Here is an 18,372-nt window from a genome sequence, read left to right as displayed (position 1 = left end):
TCTGGAATGTTATACCTGGGATTCACCAGGGAGCAAATTACCTTTGACGGCAAACATCTTCCCCGTTGTCGCAGCCACAAAACTGTCAATTTGCCGCGAGTACTGCTCCACTTGTCGGGTATTTAGCAAAGTCTCTAATCTGCTGGGCTCTTGGGGGAGTTTGAAGAGTCGTTGCCATTCATCCTCCGGCAGAAGGGGTTGCTTCAGTTGGGTACGGGTGGCATTCTCGGCTTTACGCTTAGCCTGCCATTGGGCGATTTTAGCTTGCTCGCGGGTAAGCGACCTTTGGTAGAATTGGAAGTTGTTGTTTTCGGTATGGTGAGTTTCGATACTTTCTAAGAGAAGGTCGCAATTCTTTTCCAAGAAGGGGTCGATGCTCAGGGAAAGACTGTCATAGTTGGGTGCTAATACTGAGGATGAAGCGTAGGGCCCATTGACCAATGCGTCAAGGGAGGGCGGGAAATCCAAAGGCTCTGAAGGGGTTGGAGTTGGAAGTTGATGGAGATATGTGGTTAGAAGGTGGGAGTTGTGAATTTGAACGGGAAGTTCGACGAAGATATCTTGATATCGAAGGTTGGATTTTTGGAGCCTGTGATGGTTGGAGTAAGTATTAGCTTCCCCAGATACTAATCGTGAACTTGAGGCAAATGGCAAGGGCTATATCATACTGTTCGCTGGTGAATTTATTTTCTTTGAAGGCCGCCATAAACTGAGGAGAGAGTCTGAAAGCCCTCAGAGCCAAGGCTCCTTGAGAACTACGGCTGATATCGTGAACCAAAGCCACCGTTCGCTCATTCAATTCCTTTTGATAATAATACTGGTTCTCGATGACGTTCAGATTGACAAAATTCCCCATGTTCGCGCTCGTGTACCATCCGACGTTATTGGCGTCAATGTTCACCTCTCGAAGCATTTTGATCATTTCACCCTGATAAACAGCATTCGCCTTTGCACGTGGAGCAACAGCAGCCGGATTTTGCGAAGAGTTATCGAAATGGGAATCGGTTGGGATATCGACAACCGGGAAGGGGAAGCAGTTGGTGACCTGTAGAGTACCTCGCTCATCCATACCGACAAGTGATCCGGTCGCAGTAGTAGGGAAGGCTTGGGAGCTATGTTTGATGATTTTCATCAACACCTGAACTATCGGTAAGTGTCGTATTCGTGACTCATGGCCAGTAACTCAACATCGAAATTTCTTACCAGTGCCTCCACCTGGACGGCCTTGAGGGATACATCTTTCCTGCAACTAGTCAGCGAAAATCAAAGCAAAGGGCAAAAGATATGTAAGTACTCAGCCATATTTACGACAGTGACAGATATCTGTGAATAGTTAAAGCGTAGAATGAGGTGATGCGGTGATACGGTGTGAATATCTCTCTCGCGCTGGTCGTTGCCAGCGTTTGGTTGTTGTTGTGTGCGTTTCGGACAAGAGCAGATAATTTCGGTGCGCTAGGACCTTATTAGGACTAGTGCATATTCTTGACTAAGGTGCGGCTCTTTGGTCGTTATCAAACTCTAATCAACATCATTGGAAATTCGATGGAGACTGCTACTGTTAGGAGATATTGAGCAAACATCTGCTGGTTTTCCAAGGATAATATAAAAGCCACACCCAATGACATCCCCTCTCGACGTACATTTTCACTGTGAACACCATCGATATGGGCAAGAGAGTTCCCTGCAGGATATCACCTTATATTTTCCCCGGCTTTTCTCGAAGACAAATTATTTGTCAAGTGTCTGGATAATGTATGCTGCGAGTCTTTTACACCAAGCACCATCATGTCACATCTCTCTCCAATGTTCTTCACTCATACAATTTGACAAAGTTTCATCCACGGGGGCGCATGGCGTGATCCGGAGATTACGTCCACCTCGATTGAACCGACGCTACAGTCACTTGTTTCCAAATACGACCCCGGAACTTTGCGTTCAGTCGCCGCTTTCGCATCAATCAACTATCGTTTGACCGCGCATCCAAATTTCCCCCAGGATCCCAGTACAACAGAACCAACCCATATGCGTAATGCAGCTCACCCTGATCACCTCAATGACGTGCAGCGTGCAATTGCTTATTTACAGGATAAGTACGGATTTGGGGAAAGGTACATTCTAGTAGGACACAGTTGCGGCGCGACCCTTGCTTTTCAAACTGTGATGGGGAAAGTGCCGAAAATGGGACCTGAAAATAGCAACAATATTCCAGAAAAAATTTCACGTCCCTTATCGATAGTGGGAGTGGAAGGGATCTATGATCTTTGTGCACTCCGCGATACTTTTGCAGAGTGTCCCATCTACCAGGAGTTTATCGAGGCTACTTTTGGCACTTCCGAAGACGTTTGGGATGGAGTTTCGCCTGCGAAAGCGGCAGGGCAAGCTGGTATTGAAGGCGGGTGGCAAAACGGCAGGCTGGCAGTGCTAGCTCATTCCACGGCTGATGAACTAGCTGACATGGGCCAGTTCAGAGCTATGGCGAAAGTAGTAGAGAGGTGGAGAGAAGCGAATACCCAAGAACAAAAGAAGGGCGTACTTCTACTTGATGACCTGAAAGAGGGTCATGATGAAGTCTGGAGTAAAGGGGATGAACTGGCTCGAGTTATTGCCGAGACGATCGGTGAGCTAGCGAGATTGGAGCAAGTGTGATGTTTCCGTTCTCAAACATGGGGGCTTAGCCGGAAGCTATTTTCATAGTTTTATCCAGAGAAAGTCATTAGGAAAATTATGCCAAAAAGCTGTGCACTCATGGAAATAGCAATGACTGGGACGAGCAGCAAATCCATCATGCAAATCTCCATTCTAATGCATAACAAGAACGACAATTCTATAATCAATATCCCAAAACGTCTTGACGCCTCTTTTCTGCCCCACTAGCCACTGTCGCTTGGTGCTGAGAGCACTCTCCAAAGTTCGGAAGTCCCCAATATCTCTTCCAAAATACCTTCTCGAGTCGTGGCTTGGGGATCGACCTCTATGATGTGCCAGTGCTTATTGAAGTCTTAGCTAAATAAGATATATGGATCGCCACAGTAGAACGCCAAGCTACCTCCAATTGTGGACCTGTCACTGCTTCTTCCTTTCCGACATGTCGAAATAATCTGAAGTTGAGCTCGTATTGTCCCTCGCGGCGATTTAATAATTACCACAATAGGACATACATTTACAGTCTGCAGACACTATTTACTCCAGTCCGAGCACTCCTTAGCAGGATGACTGGTGTCCATCTACCTCCAATACGTGTCTTTCATAGAACGTCTCCATTTTCCAGCCCATCAACAGTTGTTGCATAGCTGTTAGATATTCACCCATGAGACGACTTATGGCAGCCTTCCGTGGCAGCCTTCCCAATTTATTATTCGTTTGTGCAATTATTTGGAAAATCGCCCACTTCAATTCGAGGCTATAATGTGTTTCCCATTTGGTATTCGCAGTTCTCGAATTGCATGGTATTGGCCTATTTCGGTAAGTATTTCAGGCGGTTTGATTTAGCAGATATAAAAGGAGGAATCCGTTTGAGTGATGACGATAGATAAATTTCACTTCACTCTCTTTTGGCATTATCTGCTGTTTACTGTCGTTTTACCCACCTTGAGTTTTGGCCAAAAGGGACGATTCCACAAAATGCATTGTTTGCTTCCTTTATTTCATATACTTGGTGAGTAAGGACTGTATAGAATAATATTTTGTTTGGTCATACCCAGTCTGCTAACGAATGATAGTCTTATATTGTTTCATCGTTTTTGGTTTTCGAGCTGATATCCGAGCCGATAGCAATCGTGACGGCAAGGTTGATCTTGTCGGAAATACAGACCTAACCCATAAATTGAGCACTTCGAACAATGCCGGGGCGATATTCCTTGCGAATATCGGCGACACGGATCGGCGATGTTCCAAATCAGCACTGCAAGGCAGACCTCCGTCCAACGAGGAACTTGCAGCTTGTAATGATGCGTCAAACGACCTTCAGCGATCTCCTCGTTTTATGGCGCCTCTTCGCACCGTTCCCATTCCTAGCTTAAGTCGAAAAGCTTATGGGACTAAAGCTTATGGGACTATTGCTATTACTAACGCAGAGGCACGCAAAAATGTTCGCATTTTCCGTCGTGAGGGGTTTCAATGGTTAATCACGCCAGCAGGTTACAGATTCCCACCAAGTCAACCTGGAAAAGGTCTAGAACTAGGGATAGATGGTAGGAATACCAGGCGGCCAGGTGAATGGGACGGAAGAGTAACCATACAATGTACTGTTCACGACAAAGGGAAGACGTCAGTGGATAGCGTGAAATTACGGGTTGCACCTATCTTAACCCACCATCACTCCGAATCAGTCCGACAGATTATCACCACTGCTGGAAATAATACTGGCAATTTTTTCCAAGGCAGATTCGTATCTGCTCTTGAAGGAGCTCTCGCCAAAATGGACATCAAGATTCCACTTTTCCAGTTTAACGCATCTGATGACATTTGGGCGCAAGATTTCTTCGAGCCAGGGTATACCGGCATGCCAGGTCCTGATGGGCCGATTGCACTGCAAATCATGATATGCTCCGCGCAAGATGGCCGCATTGCTGGGCGGCAGGTATTCGAGTACCTACGAGGGCCAGAAACTGGAGCGGTCCAGCACCCTGGAGGAGCGCGTGACGAAATCAATTCGATGGGGAATTTAGAAACTATCCCACCTTACATTTTTAACGGCAGAGAATACCCTGCTGGTCGCATCATTCTCGGGACACACGGACTCAAGAAGCCACATATCCTAGAATTCCTACTGGCACAGGAAGTTCAAGACCCGCTACTTCTAGACACTGACTGGCTTGCGATTGGACATGTTGACGAGTTTATTCAATTCCTTCCTTCCAATAATTCTTTGGGATGGGTTATGCTGTTCCCAGATCCGCAGGAAGGCCTTAATCTCTTGCGGCGAGCTCAATCGGCTGGGCACGGCAGTGTTCGCGCATTTTCCCGCCAGAATGACACAGAAGGGAATCCGCATGATCTGTTTGGGGTCCCCGGTGGCCTCCGCGGTGTACCAAGTTATACGATCAATGACCTACTTTCCCAAAACCATACGGTAGAAGCGAACGCCAGATTTTCCAAACGTATCAAGACTAACATAGACCTTCTCAAACGTGAAACGGGTATTAAAGACACAGACATATATGCTGTGCCCGCAGTGTTTCGCACTAGCCTCACCTATCCACCGAATGTAGGTGTCGATCCTAAAAGAAATGGTAGCTCTGAGTTGGCTGCGTCTCTTTATCCTTCTACGATCAACGGGTTGGTGCTGAGCGATACACAATACCTGGCACCAAACCCCTGGGGCCCAGTTATAGGTGGCGTCGATATCATGGCAGATGCGGCGTTGAAGGTATATGGTAGGTTAGGTTTCAATGTCGGGTTTGTGGACAATTGGAATTCTCATCATACTTGGGGCGGTGAAGTTCATTGTGCTACCAATACAGTTTGGGACAGGAGTTACTGGTGGTAACAAATTCTGAAAGATTGTTTCGTTCTCTCTTTTTCTGATAGGTTGTGGTAGGAGTCATAAATAGAGGTTCTACACTCTTAACGTTATTGACAAATCATCATGTTGAGCTATGAACAGAAATCGAAAATCACATGTCACGAAGCGCCTAACAAATATGAAGAACCCACATGACATAAATATTTCCATCCGCTCCGCTACACAAAAAAAGCACATCTATCTGGCAATTGTTCAAAAACATCATCCCACCAGCAGCGATAATCGAGATTTCCTGCAATACTTATGCTATCCCGACGACCGTACTCATTCTCCAGAAAGGACCTTGCATCTCGAAAATGCAAAGTGCCCAATGCTCTGCTTAGTCTGCCGAATGCACTGAGCACGAGTTTCCTCAGAGCTGTTGCATCTTCAAAATGATCCCCAGCTTCGACCCCGGCGATAAACAGGGGCCAAGTTACCACCCGGGCCAAGGATTGACGAAGTAAGTCAGATCCGGGAGCGAAGATTTTACCTAAATGGTCCGAAAGTGTCTGTCTCGCCACGATCTGGATATCTTGAACCGTGACATACGAAATCATATCCGCTGCTGTATTCGAAGAGTAGGACGCAAGAATGAGGCCTTGAAAATCCAAAGCAAGAGAACGTATGCAATAAAGAAGGATTGCGGCTTGGTAAATAGTTGCTATTTGTAGCCAGATGTCTCGATCAGGGCGAATAAAATCACCTGTGGTTTTCCGGCGGGGAATAACTGCAGTGTCGGCATAGTGCTGTACCATGCCGTCCGCCCAGTTGGGTGCGGAAAAGGAGAGAATGTTCTGCAGTAGCATTTGTATGTTGGCAAAATCTATCATCATGTTGTTTGTGCCGATCGCGTGGGCGGACAGGGCGCGGAAATAGTTGATTCGGATAATACAGTCAAAGAGCTCATTTGGACAGGGGACAAACGACTCTGAGCCGTTGCAGAAAATGTGGGGTAGATCTTTTGAGTACCCTAGTTGTCTAGACGCATCTGACATGGATAACACATTTCGGGAGGTGGTAGCACCCAAGACATCCGCCCTAAGGAGAAAGGTATTAGATGAAGAACAAAGAGGAAATTTTAAAAGATTTTTTTTGGACTCTGGGCAACAACGCAAATTAAGTGGATTGACAAGATACGTACAGCAAGTAGCATGTTAAAGAACTCTTTATTTGGGGACACCTGTCTAGGGCGTATTTGACACCCCCTTTCAACTCGATGATCTTTGTTGCGCCTTGGAAATGGGCCTGCCATTCGCCATACGCTGACTGCTGGGTCTAGGAAGGAAATTTAACAACCTATGCTTTGCTTCTCGAGAGTTAAGGGAGAACGCCTACCTCTGCTAAGAACAGGGTCAATACACAAACCAGCGTCAAATCCCCCAACTGAGTGGCAGGGTTTCTAAGCTCGAAACTCAGTCGACGAAAAGCCTGCTGCTTGTACTGGTAGATTTCATGGCCTAGGGACACTTTTTCGTCCGTTTGCGATTTCACAGCTCTGTGTGTCGCAACAACGGAGACAAGTATCTGGAAAAGTATATTGGAGATATCATCTTGCCAGCTCTTAGGGTCAATGGTGGGAAGATCTTGATAGTAAACTATCGGATCGACTTCGGGATAAATATACTTATTGACTAATTTATAAAGTTAGTGATCAAATGTTCTATTCAGGGTTGGGCATATAGCGTTTTGAAACTTACAGTACCAGATCGTGCTGACGACCACTTTAACGTCCAAGGGGTAATTAAAATCCAGAGTTTCCGGGGCGCGGAGGGGATCGAACTTGTCTAAATATCTTGGAACATCTAGATACCCAAACAAACGTCAGCGCTTTAAAGTGCAACTTCAGTGCTAGTGAGATGAGGATTTCCCGGTGAGTAAGCATGAAGATAAGCGTACCGGAAGCGGCTTGCACGAGGTCTAACACTTCAGATATGTTATTTTTTACTCCTTCGGGAGACTTCTTCGGTTCTTCAACGTCCTCCTTCGCAATGATAATCTTCGGTCTCCCCTTCTTTCTCCTTTTTAGAACCGACTGAGTTCCCCCGACCAGATATTGGTTCTGGTTGCCCCCTCCGTGGAGCCAGACAAGGGGCTTTTGTCTTCCATATCCCAGACACTGGACACCTTTTGCAATGCACTTATTACAAGCAGGGCGTGTTGAGTCACATCTGACCCTTCGCTTGCGGCAAGTGTGGCATTGGGACAACAACCCAGAGGCCATCCGGGATGGGGAGGATTCAGGTCCCTTTGCAACACTCATCCCGAAAATCGCGTTGTAGTACAGCCTAAATATCACACGTAAACGAATATGAGAAGTTTAGATGATAAATGAACTATTTTGCGCATCCACAAAACACTCAAAGTCGACAATAGCTTGGTAATGCGGTAGAGGAGGTTTTAATCCTATGTGGAGAGAAGCACCCATATATGAATCGGGGGAGGGGGGGCTTCGAATTTCATTTCGAATTTCCTCAGCCCCGTAATCTGGCGGTTAAAGTTACGAAACGTTTTACAATTATGGCAAAGAAAATTGCACGAAGCTTGGATTTGACGAGATATGAACATGAGTGCCCTCAATGGTACATAGTGTACAGTACTTTTCTTGTCCAGCGGTGAGATGGGACCAAGCATTCTCGGTTATCTCTGATTTTCTCAGACGACGAAAGATTGGCGCGCCGATCTTTCTCCTCAGGGGTAGATCGGAATGGTGCTGGTGATGGCGCTGCGGACGCTTGTCTAAGGCAGCAACCAAAGAGCGTGATTAACCTGCATGATTTTCGATGGCCATGTTGACCCGCGCAAAGTAGTTGACCCAATAGCAGCAAGTCGGGAGAGGCTGAGCGACAGATGCTCCAGATTGGCTGCCAAGAAAATATTCCTTCATATCAGGGAAACATGAGCCGGAGGAGGCATCCAGCCCTGCAGGCTTGCTGGTTTGGGTTTGTCGAGATACGAAGACGAAAAATAAAGTTGTTGAAGTCCTGGCATAACGCGTGGACGGCGGAGGAGCGTTCAAATATTTAAGCCTCACGCTCAGGCGGTTGGTAGAGATCGAGTTGCTATTTTAGGCGCCGTGTCGCAAACCTGGCCAGAACCAACTTCAACAGAGATTAGATTGAGGACTCTCTGCACACGGTATGAATCATGATGATTCATATGATTCATCTTGTATGGATGATGTTGTTCGTTTTCGGCACCGATTAGTGGAGATATCTTCTCCCTCCCCATCATACAGGACATTAACTACTTGAACCAAACTGATATATTGGTTTTTTTTCAGGTCACGCTCCGCTTATTCCATGTTTCCTTATTACGTGAAGTGAACACGGAGATGTGTTACCATACATCGCCATGAGTTCGATCCAGGAAACTGTATTTATCTCTTTTGTGCGGGGGTTGTTATTGCAGACAAAAAGAGGAAATTTCTCGTTTCTGGAAAATGAAACGAACATATTTGAACTCTAGATAACACCAGAGGTAAAGGGCCCCGTGAACCAATGCTTCATTGCTTTGATGTTGTCCTCCGCCACAGTTCTGAGGTTACACTCTTTCGTGCCGCATGGCTTGCGGACGACCTGCAGGTGCCAGTTGTAGGGCCGTTTATGAATTTCACCTTGTGGAGGATCGGCCCAATCACAAGAACATACCGTGCAACAATATCGTATAAGCAAAAAGGAAGTTATCTAGAAGCTTTATTCCAACTTGGAAATTATCTGATTGAGGAAGTGCTCGTGAATCTCTGATTCGTGGTATTTCACAAGGGAGGATGCCTTGGATGTTGCTTCAGGTCCTCGTGCCCTCGGTCTCGGAGACGCCATGTTACCGTTCCCGACTTGCTAAGAGAAGGGCGATGACGGTCATTCTCTTCGCCTCGAGGGAAGCCGAATCTACACCACAACATTCTCTTGAATTGTCTTCGTTCTCATCCGATAACGCGATGACCGCCCCCATGATCGCACGGGCCTTATTCTAGGATATTGTTTTGAAATATAGTTATAATTGTTGCATCTCGGCACTTTTGCATAACTGTTGCCAACCGTATTAATACGGTGTTTATTTTGACTTCAAAAACCCCTGTCCGTTGTGCACACTAAACTGCCTACTCCCCCCACTCCCCCTCCCCCTCCAATTAAATATATAAAATATGCTGTGTTACCGCGAATGGGGGTTCTGCTGCGATGGATTTGACCGTCAGGGATTTCAAAATTTTTGTGGTTCTCGCCGACTGTAATGGAAACCCTTCCTGCTGAATGAGTCATTGATCGATTGATTGATCACACTACGAGATGGTTTAAATTTGAACATCGCATTCAATGTATCATCAAAATAGCTGAATCACCAGATTCCGAGTGGCCTTGAGCGCCAGGAATCATAAGGACTTCGGTATGACTGGTATTGAGCCTCAATAATCAGCCCTTGCGATTTATTCAGACTGTCTCAGCCCATCCTGAAGGTGGTGTACAAACGGAATAAACTGAGATAAAAGTAGCCATGCATCCCGTTCAGAACACCCCGTCGGTAAAATCAACAACTCGAACTTTCTCAACAATGTCACCCAGACTGCCCGCAAACCCCAGATGGGCAGGATCATTCTTCGTGTAGTAATCTCGATCTTCGTCGTTCTCGAACTCGACAACAAAGGCATGGGTAATTCCGTCCTAGGATCGATCTCTGTCAATTCCAATTTTCAAGAACGGAACACAAGGACGTGGGGCATGAGTATGCGTATAATATATATGTGGTTCTTAGTAGTCCTTATAATATGAGAGATGTTTCCGCATACTTGCAACCCTTCAGTTGAGTTATCTCTGCCACCTTTTGCGGCCTTAATATACGGTTTTTGTCGAGTAGGATGAATACATTTGTCTTTCAATGCAAGCATTCGCGCACACGCCTGTTCAAACATAGTCGGTGAGCCTCTTGCATTGGTAAAACGAAATCATATATAGTAGACGGGAGCATTAGTTACTCATACATCATTAACAGACTCAGCAGGCACGCCAGCTTTGAACTGAAACAGGACAATATGCGTAATTCCCATTGTCCCGGGTAAGGAGCTCTTGTACAGTAATTTGGCTTGTCAAGGGCAAATAGATTGAACGGAATCACGATAACTAGACTGAGCTGTGGTGATCAGAACTCGATTTAGGTTGTTCGGCGAAATCAGCGGGTCTGGCGTGCGTCGGAAATGATTATTAATGTATCGAGTTATACATATATATATATATATTAACCAACCCTCCGAGAAGTATTGAGCGAAGTGGATAACCCATGGTTATATCAAAATTGAAGACGAACATCTCGATTACTCCTGGCATTCCAGCGGATATAAATAGATCATAGACATGCAATAACATGCCATATAACTATCCGAGCCCTCATCAAATATCCCCTAATGGACTCGACATAGTCCATCATTCAATACCAGTCCTCGCTCCCTACACCCAGACGGGAAATAAAGAGTCCGGAAGGGTCCCATTTCTTTTTGATCGCATACAGGCGCTTATAATTTTTTCTCCAAAAAAAGGACTTCTGCAAGTCCACCTCATGAGAATCAGCTTCGTTCATGTAAGCGCCCATCTGCCCCGGCTCGAGCGCTTTGAGGAGAGGAACTTGAACTTTCGTAATCCTCTCATATATCTTCTTCTGTTCTTCAAACGAAGTGCTGGAATTCCACGAGGAACTAAATGTGATATGCGTTAGTGTCTTTCTCCATGCAGGATCCAGCGCACTGTCATTCCTTCCGGCATTCTTGGCAACTTGCCCACCCGCAACGATATGGCCTGTAATGACACTTCCCGTCACAGATTTAAGACTCGAGAGGGCCTTGGAGAGCTTCGCAGGCCCATTTCGGGAAACGAGGAAATCGTGGAGATATCAAACGGGACCTAATTTTGCAACCGGGACGCCGGTTTGGTCGGTTTCCCCTTGGGCATTGAGAAGCCCGTTTATGATTCTATTGGATTTTGGTGAGGCGATGGTGTAAGTGAAGATTATGACCTTGTCGATATTTACGGCATATTCTCCACTGCAGTGACCAGCAAGCCTAGCAGGCGTTGAACGGCCGCTTTGTCGTCCTGGTCGGCAAACATTAAGGCTGCAACGGTGACAACGTCCTTTTTGGACAATGTCTTCTAAATATCGCTCAACACCGCCCCGGCACCAAGGGTAACAGCTGCAACACTTCGGTCTTTTTTGGATCCTTTGGCACAAAGTTGTACGTGAAATTAATGTCCTTCATTCGGTAAGTAGATATTTGCAGCGAGTTAGGTGCGGACGATCGGCCTAGGAAATCATGTGCAGATGCCTCAATAGCCAACCGAAGGCTATGTTTTCGTGCAAAACGGACCGCCTCCTGGATATGTGAGGGTGATTCAACCCGAGCGGAATAGAGCGGTATGTGGCCTTGGCCACAAGCAACACCTTGGGGACTGTCGACATAGCAACTTTGAGACTGAGCAGACCAAGTATCCCAGTTGGTGAACTGCACAGTTCCCTGTTGTTCTGCTCTCCAGAAAGAATTCTGGCTAATGGCCTTTGTTTTCTTGCATGCTCAGGGTCATACGCTGGGTCATGACAGACGTTAGCAACCGGCCTAACGGCAACTGGGTTACCTTGGATGGACTCATTCAAGGCCTTCCATCTAGCATGCGATGGCCAGCACGAATCATCTGTTTTGCACCGACAAGAAGGGTGTTTCCCGATGGAGAGGGCTGTTGGGAAACCCGCAAGGAGGAATGCTGTAGCTAACTGCAGCAACTTTTGCATCTCTGCGAATGGGTAAAGAAAATAATAGCCAGGAAAACTGGGAGATCGTGATCCTGAAAAAAATAATTAAAAAAATAAAATAAATAAGTAAATAAAAGATAAATTAAAATAAATTAAAATAAAATCGGATTCACATTCATGATGACCCTGCAGACCTTATATACACCCCAGAATAACCATTGTCCGCGATGCCACTCCTCCATTAATCCAAAGCATTTCTCCCTTCGTGTAAGAATGCGATTGCAGATATCAAAACGAGGCACTCACTTGATCTGAGCATTAATTGGTAGATAGATAAGGCAGATCAATTCCCACCTCGTAGGCATTGGACTAGGGCTGCGGTTGTGTCGCATTTATGGCCCGAACACCTCAGTCCAAAATGAAAAGACATTCTCCACTGATAGTTAATCTACCCAAGAGTGACTAGTGTCTCTAGAAGGAATCTCTATACCAAAATATTACAAAAGCATGTTTGTAGATCTTGATATTTAAGCGCATAAATAACCTGCCAGTCTGTCTTCTCCGCCTTCTGGAATGCGGGGTTTGTCATCCGTATTCCAACTAGATATATAACTGCGAAAAGTTGCAGCGGAAATAGGAGGAAAAAGAGTGAGAAAAATCGAAGAAGTTAATAACTTCCCAGCCTCAACCGCAAGAACATTCAAACCTGACAAACACGACATCAGAAGGCCCTAATTAAAGAGCCAACATTGACAAGATTCGTTCAAGGTAATCAACACGAGAGTTAAATTCCCGGAATCAGACCTACAAGGCTGAATAATGAACTTGGGATAGTTAGTTACTCTTGCATCCGCAGCACGGATGGAACACAATCCAATAAAGACGTAACGGGGAAGGCGAACGAGACCTTTGGGGACAAGGGCAGCTAACTGGAATTACGTTTTCAAAACCGAAAATGATGTCGGCCGAGCAGCTTGCATAAAATGGAAGAGCTACACCGAGTGCCTAGTTGGCTCTACAGGCTGCTTCCAAGGCTCTCGAAGGCCGATCCCGCCATGGAATCCATCCTATTGCAATCCCAGGATGCCAAGGGTTTCTATGTTTGGAGAGTATACTCCGACTTCTGTGTGGATGTAACTCGCCTAGGTAGCCCGATATCTTGTGTGGGTCGTTAGGGGAGAGCTTCACTTACCGCATGCATGTCAATCAACAATCCTCGCAAAGTGCCGATCAGTAGGAGGAGGCTATGTGGAGGCGTGAGTATCATACAGGCCTTTCTAAGGATCCGATATCAGTGCATACATGTATTTAACAAAGATAGGTTGCTGTTTTGCATGGGCCCGGTCAAATGCATCCACTTGTGTCGTATATTTATGCAAATTAGAGCACGAATATTTAGGTTTGCGTTTACTTTCTTTGCATCTTCCACAGAACAAAAGAGCTTCTAATTTCAACTTAGGGAAGCTTTGGGAATACAGTTCCGCATTACGTTAATTCAGATCGAAATGAAGACGCCCATATCAATGCTCAAATTGACCCCATGACATGAACCTTTTGCCATTTTCTCATCGACGGAAGAGTGGATAAGGAGATTCAGCTCTCTGTCCAGAGAGTCAAAGAACCGGGTTGTTGATAGGCAGAATCCTGAACCACCCCATACGCTCGAACGTCTCCGTCACTTCGTCAATGGATTCCAGCTTAGGATCCTGGCTTGCGGCAGAAGTGATCTACACATCCATTGTTGTAGCAGCATTCGTTATCTGAGTCGCAGTACATCAGGTCCTCTTGGCAATTTGGCCACTTGGGATCCGTTGGTCTACACTTGGTAGCGGCGCAGTACGTCGAGCAGCATATGTCGGTGCCACCTCCGGATGAACAACCCTCTGCACTAGCTCGTTAGCTGACCTTCACGTTTGATTATGCAAGAAGAACTCTAATATCCGCTCTGAAGAATGATTGAACGAACGCATCAGAAGCAAGGTAGGAAAATATCCGAGGACTAACGGTATACGTATAAACACGTCGGGGTTGGGGCGCAGGTGGTTATGGTTGTCGGTGTAGGTGTTGTGCGGGTGATAGTGGCACAAGTTTCCGTTCCAATACAGGCAGGGGTGTCGCCGCAACCCTGGGCATCTGGGATTGTTTCAAGAGACTATGTTAGCTGAAATATTCCACACAGGTGGATATTTCCACTAGGAAGCCGGGAAATGTTCTCGTCCAGCAGCAGGAGAGCCAAACAGTATAAAGGGGCTTCTTCAAAGAGACGACATACTTGTGAGGACAAGATGAGATAAGAGGAAAGCAAACACCTTAGCAGCATGCATCTTTGGATGTTATGGGTACTATCGATTGCATGTGAGAACTGGCAGCGAAGGGACCTCCACATCAGGCTTAAGATTTGAAGTAGCAGATCATAGTTAACAGCTTATTTATATTCTGGCGGGAACCTTCAGCGCTTTCAGAGGAATGATGTCAACCTCGTATCTATGTTTCATTTCTGTTCTAAAAACAGGTCTTCCTAAATACGAGGGTTCTGAATGGAGGTTGAACATCAAATTACGTGGGGCCAGTGATCCATAGAATTCTTGAAAGGTAGGTAGTGAGATACCGAATCATATGCCTGAAGTGACATATTCCTTGAAACCCATTTATATCGTCTGTTGTCGCAAGATGGTGGCGAAGGCAGTTAGGACTGAATTTGATATCGGACAAAATTGACATCGGAAAGTGTGTCCGATGTTCGAGGGAACATAATTCCATTATTGCGGGATAGCTGTCCCAGTCAATGTTCTGAACTCGCTATGAAGACAAACTGCTTCTGGATATGAAGGTTAACTCTATCGAGTGTAAATCATATCCAGCGATAACCATAGCGGGCGCAACTGTATATCTTATGACCTGGATCACACTCGGGTGATTGTCTCATAAATGAAGGAGTACTGCAAGTATGCTTTTTGTATTTGAAAATTGGATTTGACCAGAAGGATATCCTATCAATGAAATTCACACAGGATGAAGGTTCAAATGAAAACCCGTACCAGGACATTGTCTGAAGTTTCTCGCATTTTAGTTCTTCATGCTCTTTTCTAACTCAAACAACCTGTGATAGCACTTGGGTTTCAGGATAATAACAGAAGCTAATTGCGACGAGGAAGATCAGGTCAAATCTAGAGGATTAAACTATGACCATCCGTGAAACTAGCAGAGTTTTCGACGAAAGGAAGCAAAACAAACCCCAAAAGCACAGAGTATGAGGGTTTGAAGTTTCACTTTTATTGGATAATGGTATAGGACATTGGTGCTACTCAAAATATGAGCAGTAAAAAGAATCCGGATATTCAGTCTCATGCCCTTTGCATGAACTTGTGTTGGGAAGATCCTGTTAACACGAATGCTACCGATGCCGAAGTAGCTTGGGGGAGATAAAAAGGGGGGGGGATGCTAAACTTCTTAAAAAAAAAAGGGATTGTACATGTACATGTGTGATTCGGAGTATAAAGAATGCAGAGTTCAAACCGAAGAGGATTCCTTGAAGTATTCCGTAGTTATAGTAAGATCGGCATGCCGAGCTCCTTTGTGGCGCATTCAATGCTGGGCAACAACCATTGAGGACTTACCGATTTCCGATCTCTTTGCTCCCGACTTTAGAAGCATTCGAGAAACAGGGAAATATAGAGGAATTAGCATTGATTCAACAATGTTTGGTGTTGGAGTTTCCGTTTTAATTCTAAATTTTAATATAATCTTAAAAGCATAATTGGCATGATTCAATCCCCTCTTCTTATCTAATACCTGTATTCCGGCTCTCCTGTTTTAAGGCTCGAATTAAAGCCCTACTACCCTTAACAGTCATAGTTAATATCTGTCAGTGAGTTTAACTGAGTACAAATCCTCAAACCCAATTATCCACCGTCTGACAGACAAAAAAGAGGTGTGGAAAATCCACAACCAAAGAATAACATATGTAAATAATCTAACAAGATTGCACGAAAAGAGAAATCTCATCAAACGCCTTGCTGAAAGCCTATAGCTGAAAAAGAGAAGAAGAAAAAAATCCCCATTATAGCTAGAAAGTTACTTCTCTCCAATAACCCCTGCCATCCTTCAATCCCCAAACGCCTTCATTGGGAGCAGTTCAGCTATCCATCAACTCATCAAGATCAGATATCCATATCCATTCGTCACTTATCAATCATCATCCTTCCCCCCTCAGCACCAACGGGAGTTTTACCCCTTCCATCAAACTCTCCAATTCCCGAATCAGCAATATCGTCATCGTCGTCTTCTTCAAACTCCCGATCCTCAACAAACGGGCTATCCAGCTTATTTTTCTTCAAACGGACTTTCATCTCATCTCGTTTTCGGTCTTGCCATCTCGTCAGAGCTGCGCAGGCATGAACACGGAATCCAAAAACTCGTGGGTCATATCGACGTATTGACTTTTCTGGGAGAAGGGCGGGGTAGACTTGGAAGAGAATGCTATGGAATGACGAGCCAAAGTATGCGCCGTCGATTGAGGCATGTCGGGACGATTTGGGATTGTATATATCTTCGCATTTGGCGCAGTAGAGCTTGACGGACTTCTCGCCTGGCAGGTCTGACAGGCCCATCGGGAGGAGGGGGTGTTGGTTGCAGAGTACACGTGGGCATTTGCCAAAGTCGGCTTTCTTATATTTTTCGAGCTACGGACAGCCTGAGTTAGCATCCAACCTAGTTTTTCCTACCACGCTTGAAGAGGTGTAATACCATTTTAGCTAATCCTCTTGTTGTGACAATATACCGCGCATGAACGAGTCCGTAAAGGTGTCGGGCCGACTTCTCGATTTGCTCTCTGAGGTCATCATCCGCGTCGAGATCGAAAACGTCCGTCACTAGATCAAGCGCATATCGATAATATTGGACCTCGTTGTTCAAGCCCGTAAGGTTGAATCGATCCGTAAGGTATTCTTCATCGATCTCGCAAAAGTATTCGTTTCCCCGGGAGGAGATAAACTACAGACATAATGAAGACACCAGTTAGTGAGGCCAAAACACATTTCATGTTTCCAGCCCGAAGGCATGGCGAATTAAACCCCTAACTCCGTAGCAAAAATATATTTTTGTACAAACACGCATGGTCACTCTGACATCCCTTTCTGCAACCATCTCTCAAGTATTGATGTTCATTAAAAAAGGAAGCGAAAATTCAAAACCGTTCCATTCATTATTATGTAGGATGATAGCTGGACCACTTGTGATGAATTAAAGACCCAAATAATTGTCATAGGTACCTCCGAAAACCCCCCTCAAGTGAGTTTCCAAAAAATCCACCAAGAGATTGACGAAGGGTGGGGAATGACACCGTTCGGCAATCCTCGAGGCACAACATGCCGGAGGAGACTCAAAATATCACAAAACTCACCCAGTCTCTCCAGTAACTGGTGTAGTCGCTCTCAGTCTCACTGTTAAAATTCTCCATGCCGTTTGCTCCCGCTCTCTCCTCGTCTTGAAAGGTTGTCAGATATCAGCGGCAGAATTCCGTCGTGGGATACGATTTGACAAACTGTAGAGAGGTGCAGAAGTGATTATGGGTCTTTTTTCCCTTGTCGACCGGGGTTGTGTATTTTCGCGAGCCTGGCTATGGATTGACCTAGAATGACGCAGTCGACACGAAAGGGTAATAGGAGAATAAGGGAATATGTAGAGTGGCCCTTTTTCTGAGGTGCAGGTTTTGATTGATGCGTGAACTAATAGGAATCTTGATCTCTGCATAAGTTTATCTTTTGAGAGGGGCACATGTCGCCACGCACCTGTGTTATGCACACTTCCCATACGAGGTCGACAACTCCCTTCATTAAATTCTATGGGGGATGCTATTCTTTACGCAAACAATTTTATGAGTGATAAATTAATGGTTTACTGGTTTATTAGGAATTAGAGGTAGTGTACAACTGAGTTCATTTCAAGCGTTGGCACAGCAGGTATATATACTACAAGACAAGAGTGCTTGGGAGCCGAAGTATGTAATGGGTAAAACTGGGTTTGTCAAACAACCAAAAACAAAACAAAAAAGGAAAAGAAAGAGAAAGAGAAAAAAAGAAAAAGAGAGAAAACAAGCTGTGCAAGCCGTGGATCATCGCTTCGCTCGATCGCACTCC

The 18,372-nt window shown here is 45.4% G+C and overlaps 8 protein-coding genes across 8 annotated transcripts; 2 read left to right on the top strand and 6 right to left on the bottom strand.

Annotated features, from left to right (window-relative positions):
• Positions 1 to 9: 9 nt before the first annotated feature.
• On the bottom strand, positions 10 to 1,580 carry PAAG_02837 (eukaryotic translation initiation factor 3 subunit H; the record flags this gene model as incomplete). The annotated part of the gene is made up of 5 exons (XM_015844770.1): positions 10 to 589; positions 669 to 1,143; positions 1,204 to 1,243; positions 1,309 to 1,452; positions 1,518 to 1,580. The coding sequence occupies 5 exons, from the start codon at positions 1,578 to 1,580 to the stop codon at positions 10 to 12; spliced, it is 1,302 nt and encodes a 433-aa protein (XP_015701848.1).
• Positions 1,581 to 1,618: 38 nt separating this feature from the next.
• PAAG_02836 (hypothetical protein) lies at positions 1,619 to 2,646 on the top strand (the record flags this gene model as incomplete). Its single annotated transcript, XM_002795314.2, has 2 exons — positions 1,619 to 1,752; positions 1,833 to 2,646. 2 exons carry the CDS (start codon positions 1,619 to 1,621, stop codon positions 2,644 to 2,646), a joined length of 948 nt encoding a protein of 315 aa, XP_002795360.1.
• Positions 2,647 to 3,621: 975 nt separating this feature from the next.
• Positions 3,622 to 5,488, top strand: PAAG_02835 (hypothetical protein; the record flags this gene model as incomplete). The annotated part of the gene is made up of 2 exons (XM_015844769.1): positions 3,622 to 3,655; positions 3,720 to 5,488. The coding sequence occupies 2 exons, from the start codon at positions 3,622 to 3,624 to the stop codon at positions 5,486 to 5,488; spliced, it is 1,803 nt and encodes a 600-aa protein (XP_015701847.1).
• A 194-nt stretch (positions 5,489 to 5,682) lies between these two features.
• On the bottom strand, positions 5,683 to 7,766 carry PAAG_02834 (hypothetical protein; the record flags this gene model as incomplete). The annotated part of the gene is made up of 5 exons (XM_015844768.1): positions 5,683 to 6,544; positions 6,648 to 6,781; positions 6,842 to 7,137; positions 7,204 to 7,308; positions 7,403 to 7,766. The coding sequence occupies 5 exons, from the start codon at positions 7,764 to 7,766 to the stop codon at positions 5,683 to 5,685; spliced, it is 1,761 nt and encodes a 586-aa protein (XP_015701846.1).
• Positions 7,767 to 10,008: 2,242 nt separating this feature from the next.
• Positions 10,009 to 10,547, bottom strand: PAAG_02833 (stress responsive A/B barrel domain-containing protein; the record flags this gene model as incomplete). Its single annotated transcript, XM_015844767.1, has 3 exons — positions 10,009 to 10,164; positions 10,290 to 10,400; positions 10,482 to 10,547. 3 exons carry the CDS (start codon positions 10,545 to 10,547, stop codon positions 10,009 to 10,011), a joined length of 333 nt encoding a protein of 110 aa, XP_015701845.1.
• Positions 10,548 to 10,924: 377 nt separating this feature from the next.
• On the bottom strand, positions 10,925 to 12,274 carry PAAG_11556 (hypothetical protein; the record flags this gene model as incomplete). Its single annotated transcript, XM_015847186.1, has 3 exons — positions 10,925 to 11,332; positions 11,390 to 11,603; positions 11,856 to 12,274. 3 exons carry the CDS (start codon positions 12,272 to 12,274, stop codon positions 10,925 to 10,927), a joined length of 1,041 nt encoding a protein of 346 aa, XP_015703210.1.
• Positions 12,275 to 13,933: 1,659 nt separating this feature from the next.
• PAAG_02832 (hypothetical protein) lies at positions 13,934 to 14,559 on the bottom strand (the record flags this gene model as incomplete). Its single annotated transcript, XM_015844766.1, has 3 exons — positions 13,934 to 14,118; positions 14,240 to 14,368; positions 14,508 to 14,559. The coding sequence occupies 3 exons, from the start codon at positions 14,557 to 14,559 to the stop codon at positions 13,934 to 13,936; spliced, it is 366 nt and encodes a 121-aa protein (XP_015701844.1).
• A 1,857-nt stretch (positions 14,560 to 16,416) lies between these two features.
• On the bottom strand, positions 16,417 to 17,693 carry PAAG_02831 (casein kinase II subunit beta-2; the record flags this gene model as incomplete). The annotated part of the gene is made up of 3 exons (XM_002795309.2): positions 16,417 to 16,917; positions 16,982 to 17,227; positions 17,637 to 17,693. 3 exons carry the CDS (start codon positions 17,691 to 17,693, stop codon positions 16,417 to 16,419), a joined length of 804 nt encoding a protein of 267 aa, XP_002795355.2.
• Between the last annotated feature and the right edge of the window lie 679 nt (positions 17,694 to 18,372).

Source organism: Paracoccidioides lutzii (assembly GCF_000150705.2).
Source record: "Paracoccidioides lutzii Pb01 unplaced genomic scaffold supercont2.6, whole genome shotgun sequence".
Lineage (NCBI taxonomy): Eukaryota > Fungi > Ascomycota > Eurotiomycetes > Onygenales > Ajellomycetaceae > Paracoccidioides > Paracoccidioides lutzii.
The sequence above is the reverse complement of the archived record's forward strand: the minus strand, read 5'-3'. Positions and strand labels throughout refer to the sequence as shown.